The sequence below is a fragment of the Zootoca vivipara genome, chromosome Z1, assembly GCF_965207765.1.
Source record: "Zootoca vivipara chromosome Z1, rZooViv2.hap1.1, whole genome shotgun sequence".
NCBI classification, from domain to species: domain Eukaryota; kingdom Metazoa; phylum Chordata; class Lepidosauria; order Squamata; family Lacertidae; genus Zootoca; species Zootoca vivipara.
In genome coordinates, this window is record NC_142583.1 from 57,762,625 (window position 1) to 57,780,529 (window position 17,905).

Here is a 17,905-nt window from a genome sequence, read left to right on the forward strand (position 1 = left end):
TCTCTCTCTCTCTCTCTCTCTCTCTCTCTCTCTCTCTCTCTCTCTCCCCCTCTCCCTCTCCCTCTCCCTCTCCCTCTCCCTCTCCCTCTCCCCCTCTCTCTCTCCCCTGCGGGCTAGAGACAAAGGTGAGAGCTGCTTCCTAGTCCTGCTGGATCTCTCAGCGGCTTTTGACACCATCGACCATAACATCCTTCTGGACCGCCTAGAGGGGTTGGGAGCTGGGGGCACTGTTATACAGTGGTTCCGCTCCTTCCTCCTGGGCCGTGTTCAGAAAGTGGTGGTGGGGGATGAGTGTTCAGACCCCTGGGCTCTCACTTTTGGGGTGCCTCAGGGTTCTGTCCTCTCTCCCATGCTTTTTAACATCTACATGCAGCCGCTGGGAGAGATCATCAGGGGGTTTGGGCTGGATATTCATCAGTATGCGGATGATACCCACCTCTACCTCTCTTTCAAATCAGAACCAGTGAAGGTCCTGTGTGAGTGCCTGGAGGCGGTTGGAGGATGGATGGCAGCTAACAGATTGAGATTGAATCCTGACAAGACAGAAGTACTGTTTGTGGGGGACAGGAGGCGGGCAGGTGTGGAGGATTCCCTGGTTCTGAATGGGGTAACTGTACCCCTGAAAGACCAGGTGCACAGCCTGGGAGTCATTTTGGACTCACAGCTGTCCATGGAGGCACAGATCAATTCTGTGTCCAGGGCAGCTGTCTATCAGCTCCATCTGGTATGCAGGCTGAGACCCTACCTGCCTGCAGACTGTCTAGCCAGAGTGGTGCATGCTCTAGTTATCTCCCGCTTGGACTACTGCAATGCGCTCTACGTGGGGCTACCTTTGAAGGTGACTCGGAAACTACAACTAATCCAGAATGCGGCAGCTAGACTGGTGACTGGGAGCGGCTGCCGAGACCACATAAAACCGGTCTTGAAAGATCTACATTGGCTCCCAGTACGTTTCCGAGCACAATTCAAAGTGTTGGTGCTGACCTTTAAAGCCCTAAATGGCCTCGGTCCAGTATACCTGAAGGAGCGTCTCCACCTCCATCATTCTGCCCGGACACTGAGGTCCAGCACCGAGGGCCTTCTGGCGGTTCCCTCGTTGCGAGAAGCCAAGTTGCAGGGAACTAGGCAGAGGGCCTTCTCGGTGGTGGTGCCTGTCCTGTGGAACACCCTCCCAACAGATGTCAAAGAGGAAAACAACTACCAGACTTTTAGAAGACATCTGAAGGCAGCCCTGTTCAGGGAGGCTTTTAATGTTTAGTAGATTATTGTGTTTTATTCTTCTGTTGGAAGCCGCCCAGAGTGGCTGGGGAGACCCGGCCAGATGGGCGGGGTATAAATAATAAATTATATTATTATTATTATTATTATTATTATTATTATTATTATTATTATTATCATCATCATCATCTCTGGAATAAAGGAGACGAGACAGGGCAGAGGAAAGCAAATGATCTGATGCTCTGTAAAGGCAGGCATATCAGAAAGTACCACGGGTGTTATCTCAGTTGCTTATAGGTCTGGATGGCATAGCTGCCAAGTTTTCCCTTTTCTCGCGAGGAAGCCTATTCAGCATAAGGGAAAATCCCTTTAAAAAAGGGATAACTTGGCAGCTATGCTGGATGGATCAGGTTAAACCCAACCCAAAACAACACCAACACCACATAACCTGGCAAACTGGAGAAAACACAGCATTCCCCCCTCTCTTTGAAAAGAAACATTTATTGGATTTAAGCATCAATGGCCCTCTCCAACAGCAACACTGTAGATTGCCTTCCTCAGCCTTCCTTATGAGGGATTTTCAGTTTGATCTCAATTATGGCATGAGAAAATGAAATGGAAAAGAAACTGCAGTATCCTTCTTCACACATGTGTACCACAGCACATTTTTATACTACAGGTTATTCTGTCATTATCAGTATCATTATTTTATAGGGAAGGAAAGTATCATCATAGCTGTCAAGTTTTCCCTTTTTTTAAGGGAAATTCCCTTATGCTAGCGAGAATTTTCCTCGCGAGAAAGGGGAAAACTTGACAGCTATGGTATTATACTCTCTTTTTTACCTCTCAGGGAGCTCAGTTGACACTCCGCTGTGTCAGAAGAATGCATGAAGGCAGATTGTAGTTCCCAATTCCACCACTCAGCCACCATTCAAAATAATGAATATCCACAACTGAAAATAATGAATAGTTGGAATTTGAAGGTGACCAATAACCACTATTGGAAAGTGACTGATGGGAACCAACCAATAAGTACAGTTGAAATTCATCAATAGCCACCATGTTGTATTTAATATATTTTTTTGGGGGGTGGGGAAACTAAACTGAAAGTTTTTTAAAAAATATTTCTGTTGTTTTCTATTAACCTAATAAATGCCAAGACCCTAACAGAAGTAAAACTTTGAGACTCCAAGATAATATCAAATAGTTAGGCTGGGCCAACCCTTTAGGAATCAGCAGGTAGTCGATGTTTGCATCCCTACACATAAATTCTGGACTGTGGGTAACACTCAACCTTTGAGTGACTGTGCTGAAATGGAAAAAGAACAAGGTATTTTTATTTATTTTTTAAAAAGAACCCAAGCCTTAAGACCATCACTGGGGGTCTTGTGCTTTAGCCTGTTTGAGCAGATACTGAATTTATGGGTAAAAGGCAGGGCCAACTCATCCATGGGGCCAGGTGATGCAACCACCTCAGATGGCAAAGTCCACAGGGGCAGCAGATCCCAATGTCAATCTTTATTCCCCACTTGTTTGTGACATAGAGCTTCACTTACCTCTTCGTCCCTGGCAGGGAGGGGCATTTTTTGGTTCACCTTAGGCGCCAAAATGTCTTGAGGCCAGCCCTGGTAAAAAGTGCCACACTTTCTCAGTGGTGGCACATAAGCTGTAGAATTCATTCCCTGGGACGATATGATGTGTCAACTTCCCAATTTTTAGACAGGCATTGAAGGTCTCTCCCCACCCCACCCCACCCCACCCTGGAAGGCAGTTCTTAACTGATCATGCAGTTTTTATAGAACACCAGTTTTTAGTTGGCTGCACGGCTGCTATATTTTATTTGCTTTTATGTATTTTTATTCTCCTATTTGTATGTAATCTGCTTTCTGAGCTAGTGTTAAAAGCAGGATATAAATAACTTGGGGGGCGGTGGCAGTTTTACTAGGGCGCAATGACTGGTACACAGGGAAGAACATGAAAATGAAATGGTAGCCTTGATTGGGTGGGTAAGTGAAACACAAGAACATTGTTAGGAAAAGTACTGGAGGAGATGTACACAGTGGGTGGGTTGTGTCCATAGCGACTGGTAGGGTGGAATGTAGGGAGACCAACAGTAGGTGGAGCCAGAGCAAATGACTGATGCAGCCACAGCCAACGATAGGCTAGTTTCGCCCCCATCCTCCTCCCTGCTGAGTTCTACAGGGGGGAAATGAGATCAAGGAGGAAACTGACAAGTAGGGACACCTGCTGGACTTGTCAGTAGGAATGCAGACAGGTGAGGGATGGCTGAGGCCAGGATGAGGCTGGTGGTGCACTGCTGCATTTGCCCAAATAAATCAACCCCCACTGGATGTACGTAATATGCCTTGCTGTATTATGGATAACTGCAATACTGGGGAACATATAATCCATTTCCTCTCCCTTTTGGAACCTGCAGTAACTTACTGGATGGAGTTCTCAATACGAGTGATGGTAAGAAAGGCTGCTAGGTTTGCTGTGTAGGACGAGATGACAATCAAGGCAAAGAGCCACCAGGCCCCCATCATCATCCGAGTTGCCAGTGTTGTATAGGGAACCTCTCCTCCTGTGGAGTAGGAAACAGAGAGCAAGAAGACTTAATTGCAGCTTCTTTATCATTTTATTTATTTAGCAAGTTTTATATACCTTTTAATTAAAAAAAACTTTTTAGTGGTTAACGTTAACATAGAACAAAATATTTATTAACAATCTGCAGTTAACAGACAGCAACTGACAGCAATTAGCAGACATTAAAATAGCAGTCACATTTTTTTTTCAAAATATAGATATGCATAATAAAATTATATATCTGTGCAGGCTTGCCTAAACAATCTTTTTTATTATTTTTTAGCAGGCGTCACAAACAGTACGTTGAAGGCACCCAGCCTCATATTAATTGGCAGGGAGTTCCAAAGAATAGGGGCTTCCACAGTAAAATATAGATTCCTCACAAGTGTGGAACAAGCATTATGTGGCCCTTGTAAAATGCTGGGTTCTGCAGGTCAAAGCAGTGGAGAGGGCACATATGGGGCAAGGTGATCCTTCAAGTAAACTGGTCCCAAACTTCCTTATTCTAAGATCACAGCTCCACTGGTACCGATAGGATTATTCACTAGAGTAAAATGCACTAGGTTGGAGACTGTAATTGAGGCCTGCAAAATGAAAACCATTAAAAGCATAAAGGGAGAGGGTTTGTCTGCAGAACTTGAGTTCTACAATGAGTTCATTCAGCAATATATATATATATATAATGAAATATAGATATAGATATATATTATTAGATAGCTAGATAGATGAAAAAAGGAGATTTTGTGAACTCTGAACAAAAGCAGCATATTTAAACACTTGAAACATTTCTACCTCATATATATGATCTTAATCAATGACCTTAATTAAACTCCTACAGTGTTTTGGAACTTATTAGTGGTATGCATTGGATCAATGGCAGGTGGTCAGTGGGCTAGGGCAGGCACATCCAACTTCCAAGACACTGTGATCTACTCTTACTGGAAAACAACTGGCAGTGATCTACCCATTGGATTGACCAAAGTTGTTGAGCTTTTTGGGGAGGGATCAGCTGAAGTTCTTGTTGTAGGGGGGAGGTTATCAGGGTCCTGCCATCGAACAGGATCGAACAGGGACATCCCGCGATCGACCGGTGAGTCACGATCAACCTGTTGGACATCCCTGGACTAGGGGGACTAGGCTAGTCTCCTAAATGTTCCCTGTAAATTAGAGTATTAAAGTATTAAAGCCTGGAGCCTCCTTCCAAAAGTCCAGGAAGCTTCTGCTCAGCTTAGGGAGGTAGGCATGATGCTCTGACAGGGTCCAAGAGCCCTTATGTCACCTTCCCAAAGCCTGCCTGGCTTCCTGTCAGAAGCCTGGTGCCTCCTTTCCAAAGCTTGAGAAGCTTCTGCCCAGCTTGGGGAGGGAGGTGCGATGCTTCCTCCTGTGACACCAGGATGTTGCAACGTCACATACACAATGTCCCACCACCAATCGCCCTCGCAAGATGGCACCTGTGGCTCTAACTGTTCCCCTGTGAAAAAGTTCACTGCACGCCACTGCATTGTACGATCCTGAACTGAAGTGGGGAACTTCAGGGAGATTCGGGGCTTTTCAGAGGCAAAGCAGGATTTCTCTGAAGCACCCCAATCCAAAGAAGCTTAAGTGAATCTTTTTTTTAACCACATCAAGACTGTAAAACAGTCCTTGCAAGAAAGCTGTTGCAACTCTCCTTCTGAAAATTCACAGGATTAATCTCTTTAGTATGGGCTGGCATGCCTACAAATTTAATCTAATACTGTCATAACAACAACAACAACAACAACAACAACAACAACAACAACAACAACACTTATGGTTTCTTTATAGAAAAGGGTTTGAGCTAGGCACTTTGAAGTAAAGGTGAATTTCTATAACTTTTTATGTTTTTGCTAGAACTAGATGAACTTTGCATGCTTGGGAGGTACTTTCGAGGGGCTGATTCCTGCCAAATGTCAGAAGGATAGCTGCAGTGGTTTTTCCTGATGCTTACAAACCAAAGGATATGTCTAACATGAAAGGCCTCACTATTTATAAATTAATCACTGAGTGATTTCTAAAGATAGCAATTATCAAACTCTTGATAACCATTTTATCAGGTAGGAGTATACTGAGAAAAAGATGGAATTGCCCTTTAGAAAAGTTCAGAGAGAGCCAAGGTGCTTGTTCTTTCTTTAGAAATAAAATGTGGGGAAATCTGAGTTAATTATAAACATTGTCTGGATCTTTTGTCTTTAAAAATAAAACCCTCTAAGTAAATAAGATCAATGTTGGTCTCTCATGTAGCCAGAAATACATTTCCACCTACCTTTGAAACTGTATCATTATCAGAAATTAGAATCTCCTTTTTCTATCTAGAGATGCTAATTCAATATTAAGACTTTGGGAAGATGAAATGTTTAAGTGTAACTTGTGGAAACCTCATGTCATAGCTAAAAATGAAATATTTTAATGGGTTATTTTCATTTTACAGGGTTTTTAAGGTAATGCTTTTTGGATGGTTTCAATCAAAAACCAAATTACAATCAAATGGAACTTTTTAGACAGGCTGAGTAAATGAGCCCAATAGGACTGATTGTCCCTTTAACCTTCCAGTGTCAATCTCTGTAGTTTGCTGTGAATTAAATTGAAACAGGAGGGGTGGTGAAGGGGAAACCTGCAATTTCTCAAGAACATTTGTGTTCTCATTTTTCAAACTCATGAATAAAACTAAGTGCCATTTCCCACTGTTTTTAATTGAGGTGAATTTGCAGGAGGAAGAGGAACAACTGAAAGTCAACCTCATGTCTTTCATTCATAGATGAATTTCTCCTGTAAGGAATTCATTCAAGGAAAGGAAGGGGGAAGAGCTGGATCTACCATTGTAGGGTTTCTCTCCCACGCAAGCTGAGTGTAGAGATGTGTTGGCTCCAGACTTATAATGCAGTCCTACATGTATACTCAGACCCTTTGGCTTCAATGGGACTTAATCTCAGGTAGCTACTGCATATAGATTTGCTGCAGTCTTGGTCTTACTTGGAGTCAACCCATCAGAATCAATGGGACCTAAACTAGGGATGATTAAATTATGTCTCATTGTTTTCAATAGGCCTGCTCCAAACATGCCTTGGTCTCCAAACTAGCCCCAGAGTTTTCAGTTTGATAATGCCCTTGGGCATTATGATGCAGATGTCTTTCTTTGGAAGGTGGTGCCTACTCATAAAAACAGTGAGTGTGTTGCAGATCTTTAACTTCCCCAGGAAAACAAAGTGGGCGTTTATTTGGTTTGTAAATTCCTACACTACCCACGAATACAAGACTCTCTGGTCAGCATACATATTAAAACAATAAAACACCTTTTCAAAACACAGTAACAGCAAAGGAATACTCATATAGATCAATACAATCCAGCAGAACAGGTAAAATCATAATTTCATTCCAGAGATAACACATGTTGAATACCTGGGCAAAAAACTCTTTTTTGAAAAGCTCCCAGCTGCCACCAAACAGATATCAGTGTTGATGCCAAGCAAGGTCACCAAGGAGAACATGCCATAAAACTGGCACAAAAACCAGAGAAGCTTCTCTGATTATTACCTGTCTAATTCAGATCAGGTGTGGTGGGGAACAGGACCCAGAAGCCTTTATATATCCCTTTGCTCCTGCCAAATGTTCAATTAGTGCACAATAAATAAATAAATACCCATATCTCGCTGAAACAACTAACATAACTGCAAGAAAAAAATATTAATTCTTGTTCCCCCCTCCCAGAGTTGTCATATATGTTTCTAATATAATTTGATTTATTCTTAATTTTGGAACTAGTGATAAGGAAGGCAAATAGTATTAGCCAGGGATAAGCAGGAAAATGAAACAGATGAAATCCTATGGAAAGATTCAAGTTGAGGTTATGCCAGGCTAAGATTTTAATCAAGTGGAATATTCACAAGTAATACTAGACCCAGTGAGAGACATGTTTTGCATGGAAGAGGTCCTCAGTTTAATCCCTCCTGTCTTTAGTTAAAATTATGTCATGCAACAGGGCTAGGAAAGATCTCTTGGAAGAGCATTCCACAGGGCTGGGCCAATGATACTAATGGTTTCATGTTGTGTCAATATCAAATGAGCCTCAACAACTCAGCAGTTGGGATATAAGGTTTTAAGCAGTCTTGAAAATATCCTGGGACTAAGTTGTACAGGGCTTGGTAAATAATGCAAGGACCTTGAACTCAGCTTGGTAACAAATGGGCAGCCAGTGCAGATGTTTGAACAATGATATCACATGTTGTCAGGCATGTGATATCATTGTTCAAACATCTGCCACATTCTGCACCTGCTGGAGCTTCCCAACCAGATCTGCAAGCAGCCCGACAAAGGGTGCATTGCAGTAATCCAGTATCAAGGCTACCAACACATGACTACAGGGCTCAGGCCATCCATGTCAAGGAACAGACAGTGTCATACTCAAAGAATCTGTGGTCTGATAGGATGAAGCAGCTTCATGTGTTCATCCTCGCTTTTCAGGAGTAGTTTGCTAGTTGCCTCAGCCTAAGGAAAGTTCTTAGGTCAGAATGCCCTTGTCTTTATGAGTACACAGGTGTTTACTTCTAAACTCTTAATTACTGTTGGCTTTTCAAACTATCGAGCTAGATGCAGCCATCTTGCATCTAGATGTGTCATTTGTGATATTAATTTGCTTTCCAAAGCAGATGAAATGCCAGAATCTGTAAACAAGGCAAGGCCAAAAACTGATTTGACCATGATATGTCTTTTTTTTTAATCAGTCCAAAAGCTAAGGTATAATCAGGACCAGTTAAACAGAATTATAATAAGCCATAGGGGTGTGTCTGCTTAACAAGCCTTTATCCCAATATAGGAAAACTGAGCCATAGTATGTTAACAGCTGTGGGAATCTTGAATTTTAGTTTCTGACACATTATCAGATGTGAAGTAGTCATTACTGTCTTCTGCAAGATTCCTGGGGGGAAATGCCTGAGCTTGAGCAGCATGGAGATAGCAGAGGTGGCCAACCTGTGGCTTCCAGATGTTGTTGGATTCCGACTCCTCACAGATTCCTGCCCTAACATGAGCCTGTTTCCAGGCTTCTATCAGTTATTTCCCTTCACTCATTATCTTTCCACTGATCTTCCAATAAATAGCAATAGATAGCCTGAGATACAGTCACTGGCCCAAAGCCACCTAGTGAGTTTCATGGGTAAGTGGAGCCTTAGGTAAACAGGAAGCTGCCTTATACTAGGTCAGACAACTTGCCTGTCTAGTCCACTATAATTTACTCTGACTGTTGCTTTCCATTTCTTAGACAAAGAGGGTCCCTCCTCTCCATAACCTGCTATGTTGCCAGAGGTTGAACATGGGACTTACTACACACAAAGCATGAGTTTTCCCACTGAGATATTGTCCCTTCCCCCAAGGTCTCCCCAGTCCAATGCTCTATCTGCTATACCCGATTGGGGGAGGTATTCAACATCATACTCTTTTGATGGTTCCGTTATCACAAGCATTTCTGTTTGCTAGATGGAATGGCCCCCCGCTCCTGCTCCTTGGGTTCTCCTGACCCAGAACAGATTTGGGAGTGGTGCAGGGGACACATGGGGAGGAGAGGATGGAAAGTCCCACTGGGCTACCAGGAGCCTTTGCATTGGCTTTCTCTAGTTGAATGTGGACCGAGAACTCCCAGAAGTGCAAGCTGAATTTCAAAGGGGCAGAGGAACCAGAGGCCAAATTGCAAACATGCGCTGGATTATGGAGAAAGCTAGAGAGTTCCAGAAAAACATCTACTTCTGTTTCATTGACTACGCAAAAGCATTTGACTGTGTCGACCACAGCAAACTATGGCAAGTTCTTAAAGAAATGGGAGTGCCTGATCACCTCATCTGTCTCCTGAGAAATCTCTATGTGGGACAAGAAGCTACAGTTAGAACTGGATATGGAACAACTGATTGGTTTAAAACTGGGAAAGGAGTACGACAAGGTTATATATTGTCTCCCTGCTTATTTAACTTATATGCAGAATTCATCATGCGAAAGGCTGGACTGGATGAATCCCAAGCCGGAATTAAGATTGCCGGAAGAAATATCAACAACCTCAGATACACAGATGACACAACCTTGATGGCAGAAAGTGAGGAGGAATTAAAGAACCTTTTAATGAGGGTGAAAGAGGAGAGCGCAAAATATGGTCTGAAGCTCAACATCAAAAAAACTAAGATCATGGCCACTGGTCCCATCACCTCCTGGCAAATAGAAGGGGAAGAAATGGAGGCAGTGAGAGATTTTACTTTCTTGGGCTCCTTGATCACTGCAGATGGTGACAGCAGTCACAAAATTAAAAGATGCCTGCTTCTTGGGAGAAAAGCAATGACAAACATCACCTTGCCCACAAAGGTCCGTATAGTTAAAACTATGGTTTTCCCAGTAGTGATGTATGGAAGTGAGAGCTGGACCATAAAGAAGGCTGATTGCCAAAGAACTGATGCTTTTGAATTATGGTGCTGGAGGAGACTCTTGAGAGTCCCATGGACTGCAAGAAGATCAAACCTATCCATTCTGAAGAAAATCAGCCCTGAGTGCTCACTGGAAGGACAGATCCCGAAGCTGAGGCTCTAATACTCATGAGAAGAGAAGACTCCCTGGAAAAGACCGTGATGCTGGGAAAGATTGAGGGCAGTAGGAGAAGGGGACGACAGAGGACGAGGTGGTTGGACAGTGTTCTCGAAGCTACCCACATGAGTTTGACCAAACTGCAGGAGGCAGTGGAAGACAGGAGTGCCTGGCGTGCTCTGGTCCAAGGGGTCACAAAGAGTCGGACATAACTAAACGACTAAACAACAACAAAGTTTAATTCAGCCCTGACTTTTGAAGTCCATCAGAGTCATGAAGCTACCAAGAGGGTGGATGGGTAATATGTGGTTGGGTATTCTACTCTGATAAATCTGTTCAACTGCCCTGCCCTCTCAAAGTCTACTTTATATCCAGTTTTGTAAGGCAGGACTATTATTTCCTAAGAAAACTCACAAGATTCCATTCCTGAAAGAGATTCCTGCAAGTCCATTTATCTAACTAGCAATTTGGTGGAGAAATATATGTCTTGAAAATTCCACATTTGTTTCTTATTAGTATTATCCTTTAACATTTTCTCCACTTAGGCTGCAGAATATTGCAGTTTTCACCAACCCACCCAATTTTTGTTTCTGTTCATGTTACTAGCAGGAAGATAATGAGAACACCAATTATTTCTGTAGGACAATCTACACTGAAACAAATTTACAGAATGTAGACAAGTGTTGCAGTTCTTTTTTTTAACCCCCCCCCCTAGCTTGATCTTTGCATGCTTTAAAAACAACAACAGATAATGAGCCTCAGGGGCTGACATTTCATTTTCATCATGGATGAACATTAGCAAAAAGGAAGGGGAGGAAGAAGATTAGGGGAGCAAAAGATGACTTGTTGCATTCTCCTGCAATAACAGAAGTAATATTAATTAGTACTTTTCTCATCTGAGTCTAGTTCCTACACCAGTTAATTATTCACTCTTGAGTAAAATCCCTTGATTTCTGCAGTAGCCTACAGGGTGACCTTAGCAATCATGTGTGCAAATCTTATATGTGAAATGGTTGAGTTTTCACAAAATGTGAACTATCTGCCAAACTCTGAGAAATCTCTGCAGCTGACATACTATGGGTAACATCTTTCCCCGTGCTCCTGCAGAATGTAGTGACATCAAATAACCACAAAAAGAAACCTTAAGGGCAATCCGATCCTGTAATGTAGGACAGTCTCACTCATTAGTCAATGACACAGTGCAGTGCAATGCAGCCTTCAGAAGGAGGTGAACTGCAGAAAACTCCTTCTGAAGCAAACAAGTCATATTAGTACTTGCAAACTATCCAAGACTTAGCCCATTGTAACATTTTTACATTATAGGGCCCTGGACTGCCTCCGGGACAGTGCCGGATTTACGTATAAGCTAAACAAGCTATAGCTTAGGGCCCCACTCTCTTGGGCCCCCCAAATAAGTTAAAGGGAAAAAACAAACACTGGATGTACATTTTCAAATTAAAAGATTTTTTAAAAAATGGCTTTAGATACCTACTAGGTCTATAAATTACAATATAGCATATATTCAACACAAAAAACAGAGACAATTTGTTGTTGACAAAGGACAGCTGGACATTACCTTCAGTAGCTTCGGGCCTCATCAAATCTAAATCCAGCCCTGCTCTGGGAGTACGCATGTATGACACCACACAAATCATTGTGCGAAGCGTACACTATGTGGACAGGCAGTTTAAGGATAGGGAAATTTTAGGCAGGGTTCTCTCACAACCCTACATAGAGATACTGGGGATTGAACTTGGGTCCTGTATACAAGGCAGATGCTCTACCACTGAGCTATGGTGCTTACAGACTAAATGCTCCCCATCTGTGGTTCCATGTGGCTTTTATTAGATTAATCTGGGGAAACATTTTCGGAGTACTTGAAGCAAAATTTTCATATTTATGGATTTGTCTGTATACTAATCTCAGTCACAAGGTTTCTCTGTAGATGTCGCATAGTGTATCTAACTCCTTTATTCGTACAAATGAAGTGCCAGATAATAAGGAACTGCGAATTTGCTAAAAACAACACCAAGAAATCTACCTCAACTTCTGACATCCTTCTTAGCTGTCTTTGCATTGATCCTGACTCCCACTGCAACTAGCTTAGTGGTTTCTGTAAGACAATAAACTAGGTCCAAAGCTGTGGGAATTACTAAATAAAGATGCATATTGATGTGTTTAGAGAATGTATTATTGAACTAAACGTCAAGGGGTTGGAGCTACTCCCCTATCAGGGAACATTTGGGGCTTTTTAGTTTAGAGAAAAGGGGATACATGATAAAAGTGTCTAAAACAGGTATCCCCAAACTGTGGCCCTCCAGATGTTTTGGCCTACAACTCCCATGATCCCTAGCTAACAGGACCAGTGGTCAGGGATGATGGGAATTGTAGTCCAAAACATCTGGAGGGCCGAAGTTTGGGGGTGCCTGGTCTAAAATATGCATGGTATGGAGAAAGTGGAAATTAAAAATGCTTTTCTTTCCTCTCTCATAATTCTATAACTCAGGGCCATACAATGAAGCCAAATGTTGGAAGGGTTGGGGAAGACAAAAGGAGGTATGTCTTCACAAAATGCATAATTAAATAGAAGAATTTGCTGTCACCAGATGTAGTGATGACCAGCAACTTGGATGGCTTTAAAAGAAGATTAGACAAATTTATAGAGGATAAGGCAGATTGAGGACCACCTCAAAATGACTCAACACAATAGGGAAATTATAAAGGTGAGTTTATACAACATGGAGCTCAGAAGGACTAGGTACCTAGTAAAGATTCAGAATCTAATTATTATTTTTACAGTGCTTGGAAACCATGTTTAAGGGCAACACCCCAAAACAGCCCTTTGTGAGGAAATCTAAAACAACCTCGAAGGAGGTGGAGCTTCCGGTTGGCGCACCTTCAGTTCAATGGGTGATAGATCCTGTATTCTTTTTGTGGCGTTAGGCTGCACATGAGAGTACAGGCTGCAATCCTAACCTAATTTACCTGGAAGTAAATCCCAATACATTCAACAGAACTTGAGTTCTGAGTAAACATGGTTAGCACCGTGTTAGCTATTTTGTACCATCTCACTCTGGACCACCCTGCCAAGTTGCACTGAAAATGGTAATCGAATGCCTCCTGCGTTTGGAAATTAATCTCTCTGCCAAAGTGCATTGGACAAGGTCTCACTCTATGTGGGTTTTCTTCTCATCCTTCTTTGATAGAAGATTTGGCCTCCTTGCATATTTATGTGCCAAAGTGTATAAGCTTAAATGGCTAGACGTCACAAGTTTTATCATGTTGGAAGCTACTTTTTGGTTGTACATATTTTTGTATAGGTCAAATTAACCTCATGATATCAGCCATTGTAACAATTTAAATGAGACCTGTGCCTGCAAATGTCGGGATATGCATTATATTTGCGAGTTTGCAGCGCTGGATTTCCAAAACACGCTCTGCTGTTAATTCAAAACTGATCAAGCTACATGAATGAGCTTTTAAGGCATGAGCAGAATGTGTGAAAGAATATTTCTTTTATAATATCCAGTACAAATGAGCTTAGCCAGCTGCTGATCTCTTTAGGCAGCTATCTTTCCCTCAGCCTTACAAACCTTCATATGAAACATTCTTTTCCTTTATTCTGTGTCTGATTAGCAGGGGTGGGGAGAGGAATGTAGAGAGTGAAAAAAGAGAGTGTTTTTCTGTGAGTGTCTAGGGAGAAAGAATAGAAAATTCAGCTTTCATAAGTCTAGTTTAGACAGGAACTCAGGTCACTGATTAAAAAGAGTAGAATAAAACGAAATAAAATGAGAACAGCGTAATAATAAAAACAGTTACCCAACTTCCTGTACTCAGTGACTTTTAGATAAAACCAATGCATTTAAATATATATTGAAATCATAAAATAGAGGTCTACCAAGTTCACTCCATAAGCATCGGGATCCCCTGTGATAACAGGAAAGTCTAACCTCTTTCTAACTGAGCTGAGATTCCAATTTTCTGCATCGCTACCGGTGATAACACTGCACAAACAGTATTCAGTCATTAAATTAATTCCCATTAAATCAACATCCTTAAAGATCAAACAGTCCTTTAATAATAACCTGATTAAAGCAATGTTAGCATAATGCATTAGCAATGCTGTGTTTTTATCTTCCCAACACAGGTGCAACATATGGACAAATTTCCTAAGGGTGAAAAATTGATACAGTAGCTCTCTTAAGTTTAAACACAATAAACACATAGGAGGGAATCAGGATCTTGTTTTATGGTCCCACCTGGTCTCTATGCATTTGCCCACACTTATGAGCAGGCCATAGGTGCATACATGTTCTCCAAAAGTAGGCTCAGTATTTGCAAAATATGGGTATAGATCTCACATATAGTGTACTTGCATGCAGTGTGTTTAGACATCAGCTCTAGCCTGAAGTTTGAATGAAAGTGCATAGGTCAGGGCCAGGGCCAGTGGATGTGATTATTTCTCTATCCCCCCCCCCATATACCCCATATAAATGGGATTATAAATGGGAATTGAAGATGGCTGACAACAAATGGCAGTGATCTAATTAACTAGTTGTCACACTTGTGCTCCCTAAACATCAGCAAAGTTTTTGGGAAACAAGTTAATATTTTGTATGCAACGAGAGTTGTTCTTTTATTCAGATTTCATGGCTCAGCATGAATGGATTGCTGTCTATGAAAGAAGGTCTATTTGCATATGTGTTAGCAGAAACTTACATATTTATGTGTCACAAAAATAAAATGCTGGGTCCTGCTGAAGCTCTACATAATCTGAAAATCTCAAAGGCAAACTAGCACAGAGGTTACTCTCAAGTGATTTGTCTTCATTTATTAAATTATGCAGAAATGGCAAATTAGCCGACTTGCAGAACACTCAGTGTTCCTTCCACTCCTCTTTCCTGAAGCCCCCTGCACTCTCCCCCCAAAAAAACTTTTCTGGAGGATTGAGGGACATCTGTAGCAGATTTTGTGGACACTGAGGGACTGCAGAGAGGAGAAACAGATTGCACAAATAGATTTCCATTGTGGAAGTGGGTGGACATCATTGGATGTCAGTCTGTGTTGCAATTTAAACATATTGCATGTCATGATAATAATACACAACCTAAACATAAGAGTAGCTGGTGCCATGTGATATATTTAAAAACCTAGTATTATAACAATAATTTGGTTGAGGAAATATTCTCCAAGGCTGCAGTCCCAAAAGCACTTATTAGGGAACAAGATCCATTTCACACAATAGGATTTACTTCCAAGTACAGATGAACAGGAAGTGGGACGCGAGTGGTGCAGTGGTCTAAACCACTAAGCCTCTTGGGCTTGCCGAGCAGAAGGTTGGAGGTTCAAATCCCCGTGACAGGGTGAGCTCCCATTGCTCGGTCCCAGTTCCTGCCAACCTAGCAGTTTGAAAGCACGTCAAAAAGTGCAAATAAATAAAACTGTCTGCGGACAAGCACCGGTTCCCTCGGCCAGTAAAGCGAGATGAGCACCGCAACCCCAGAGTCGTTCACGACTGACTTGTCAGGGGTCCTTTACCTTTACCTTTACAGATGAAGAGGACTGCATGTACCTGCACCTTGTGTATTTCCTCTCTTTAGTTAAAACACAAAATGAATAATGACACTACCCATAATTTGTGTCTGAATGGTAATCAGCTATATTTAGAGATCTACATATAGGCAGAATTTACATAACCATTCAGAGAATTATTTGCAATCATCACAAACTCTCCAGGAAGGGCCCTACCTCAGTAGAACAGTACATCCTTTGCATGCAGAAGGGTCTGAGTAGAGTCCCTAGCTTCTTCACTTAAAGAACCATAAGCAGGAATGGGGGAGGTTCTGAAACCTTGAAGCCCCATTACTACACATAACAGATATACTAATATGGATGGACCAATTGTCTGATCCAGTTTGCCGTTGACTCAATTTCAAAGCCTGGTTCAGAAAAAAAAATGTCTGAAAGGTAGTTTGAGTAAAATAACCAAGTCGACATTGGGATCTGCTGCCCGGGTAGATCCTGCTGCCTGAGGCAGTTGTTTGCCATGACAACTAATGCATCAATGAAATTACAAAACAGCATAGAACTAAGTCTCAGCCAAAGTTCCTCCCGCTTTCCTGAAAAATAGTTTGAATAGGTCATGAAGAGTCATTATCTACTCTTTGGATGCTAAGATTGCCCCACATCAATGTTTAAAGTATTCTAAATGGTCCCTTTTCAACCATTGGAAAGGTAAGCTATCTGTACACTAGTGGCCCAAACCTCAAAGTAAATTGTATCTTGATAGGACAGATCCTAAAGGTGAGGCTCCAATACTTTGGACACCTCATGAGAAGAGAAGACTCCCTGGAAAAGACCCTGATGTTGGGAAAGATTGAGGGCACAAGGAGAAGGGGTCAACAGAGGACAAGATGGTTGGACAGTGTTCTCAAAGCTACGAACATGAGTCTGACCAAACTGTGGGAGGCAGTGGAAGACAGGAGTGCCTGGTGTGCTCTGGTCCATGGGGTCACGAAGAGTCGGACACGACTAAATGACCAAACAAACAAACAAGGGTTCCTTCCTGTTAACAAATAACGTGAAAAGATTTTCTTGAAAGAAGCAGAGCTGTCCATTGCTCCAGTTGCATGTGTGTGTTACAGGCTGCATTGCAGAATGATGGTGGAATTCCTTTGGGTGTCATTTGGACTTCAACTCCCACCAGCTGTTGCCGGAATGGCAATTGGTTCAAGGGTTATGGGAGTTGTTGTGCACCAACATCAGGATGAGAACAGGTTCCATGCCCCTATTTACAGAATGGCCAATAAATGTTATTTTTGTGTATTTAAGGCCTGTGGTTTATAATCTGAGCCATTCTACTGCTGCCCATTCCCAGCCATTCAAAACAACAACAACAACAACAAGCTAGGTAGCATACATTGTGAAGATGTAACAATGGGTGACTCCTATTCAAAACATTTTTGGTCACGCACATTTTCTTCTGGAAAATTACAAACCTACAGAGATCGGTGCACGGTTAATTAAGAATAAATGTCAACAGAAAAGAACGTTGTTGCAGGATTATCGCTTCTCACCAGCAGGGATACGCCAAGAGAGAGGAAGACTGAGCAATTTATTAAGCTACTGTACACTCCAGGCAGTGCATTTCTGTAGTTTATTACAAGTCTTGGGTGGTAAATATAAGGAACAAAACTGAACAATGAATGGCTTTAAGCAACAGGGGGAAGGCTATAATCACCCAGAATCAGTCTCATGCTGAATAACACACTGCTCTTATGTAATGGAATTTAAAGACAGAACAGCTAGATCGATTCCTTTAACATTGAACTTCTAGTAATTTCATTGGGAGCCATTAAGTTCCAAATGTGACCAGTCATTCAAGATCTGGTGATTCTTCCACCCAAAACATGAAATATGCCATTCCATTGTTTTGTGCATGGAGCTGCCCACTTCCCTGGGTGATAGATAGGTAGTTTTAGGAACGGCTACTATAGGATCCATTTCCTTGGGAGAAGAGGGAGCT

At 42.0% G+C, this 17,905-nt stretch overlaps 1 protein-coding gene across 1 annotated transcript in view; it reads right to left on the minus strand.

Annotated features, from left to right (window-relative positions):
* The window catches only part of GRID2 (glutamate ionotropic receptor delta type subunit 2), a 368,933-nt gene that overhangs the window by 131,092 nt on the left and 219,936 nt on the right, over positions 1–17,905 (minus strand). Inside the window, exon 10 of the mRNA XM_088660515.1 lies at positions 3,664–3,802. Within this exon, the coding sequence (XP_088516641.1) occupies positions 3,664–3,802 (139 nt within the window). The remainder of the gene's footprint in view (positions 1–3,663; positions 3,803–17,905) is intronic.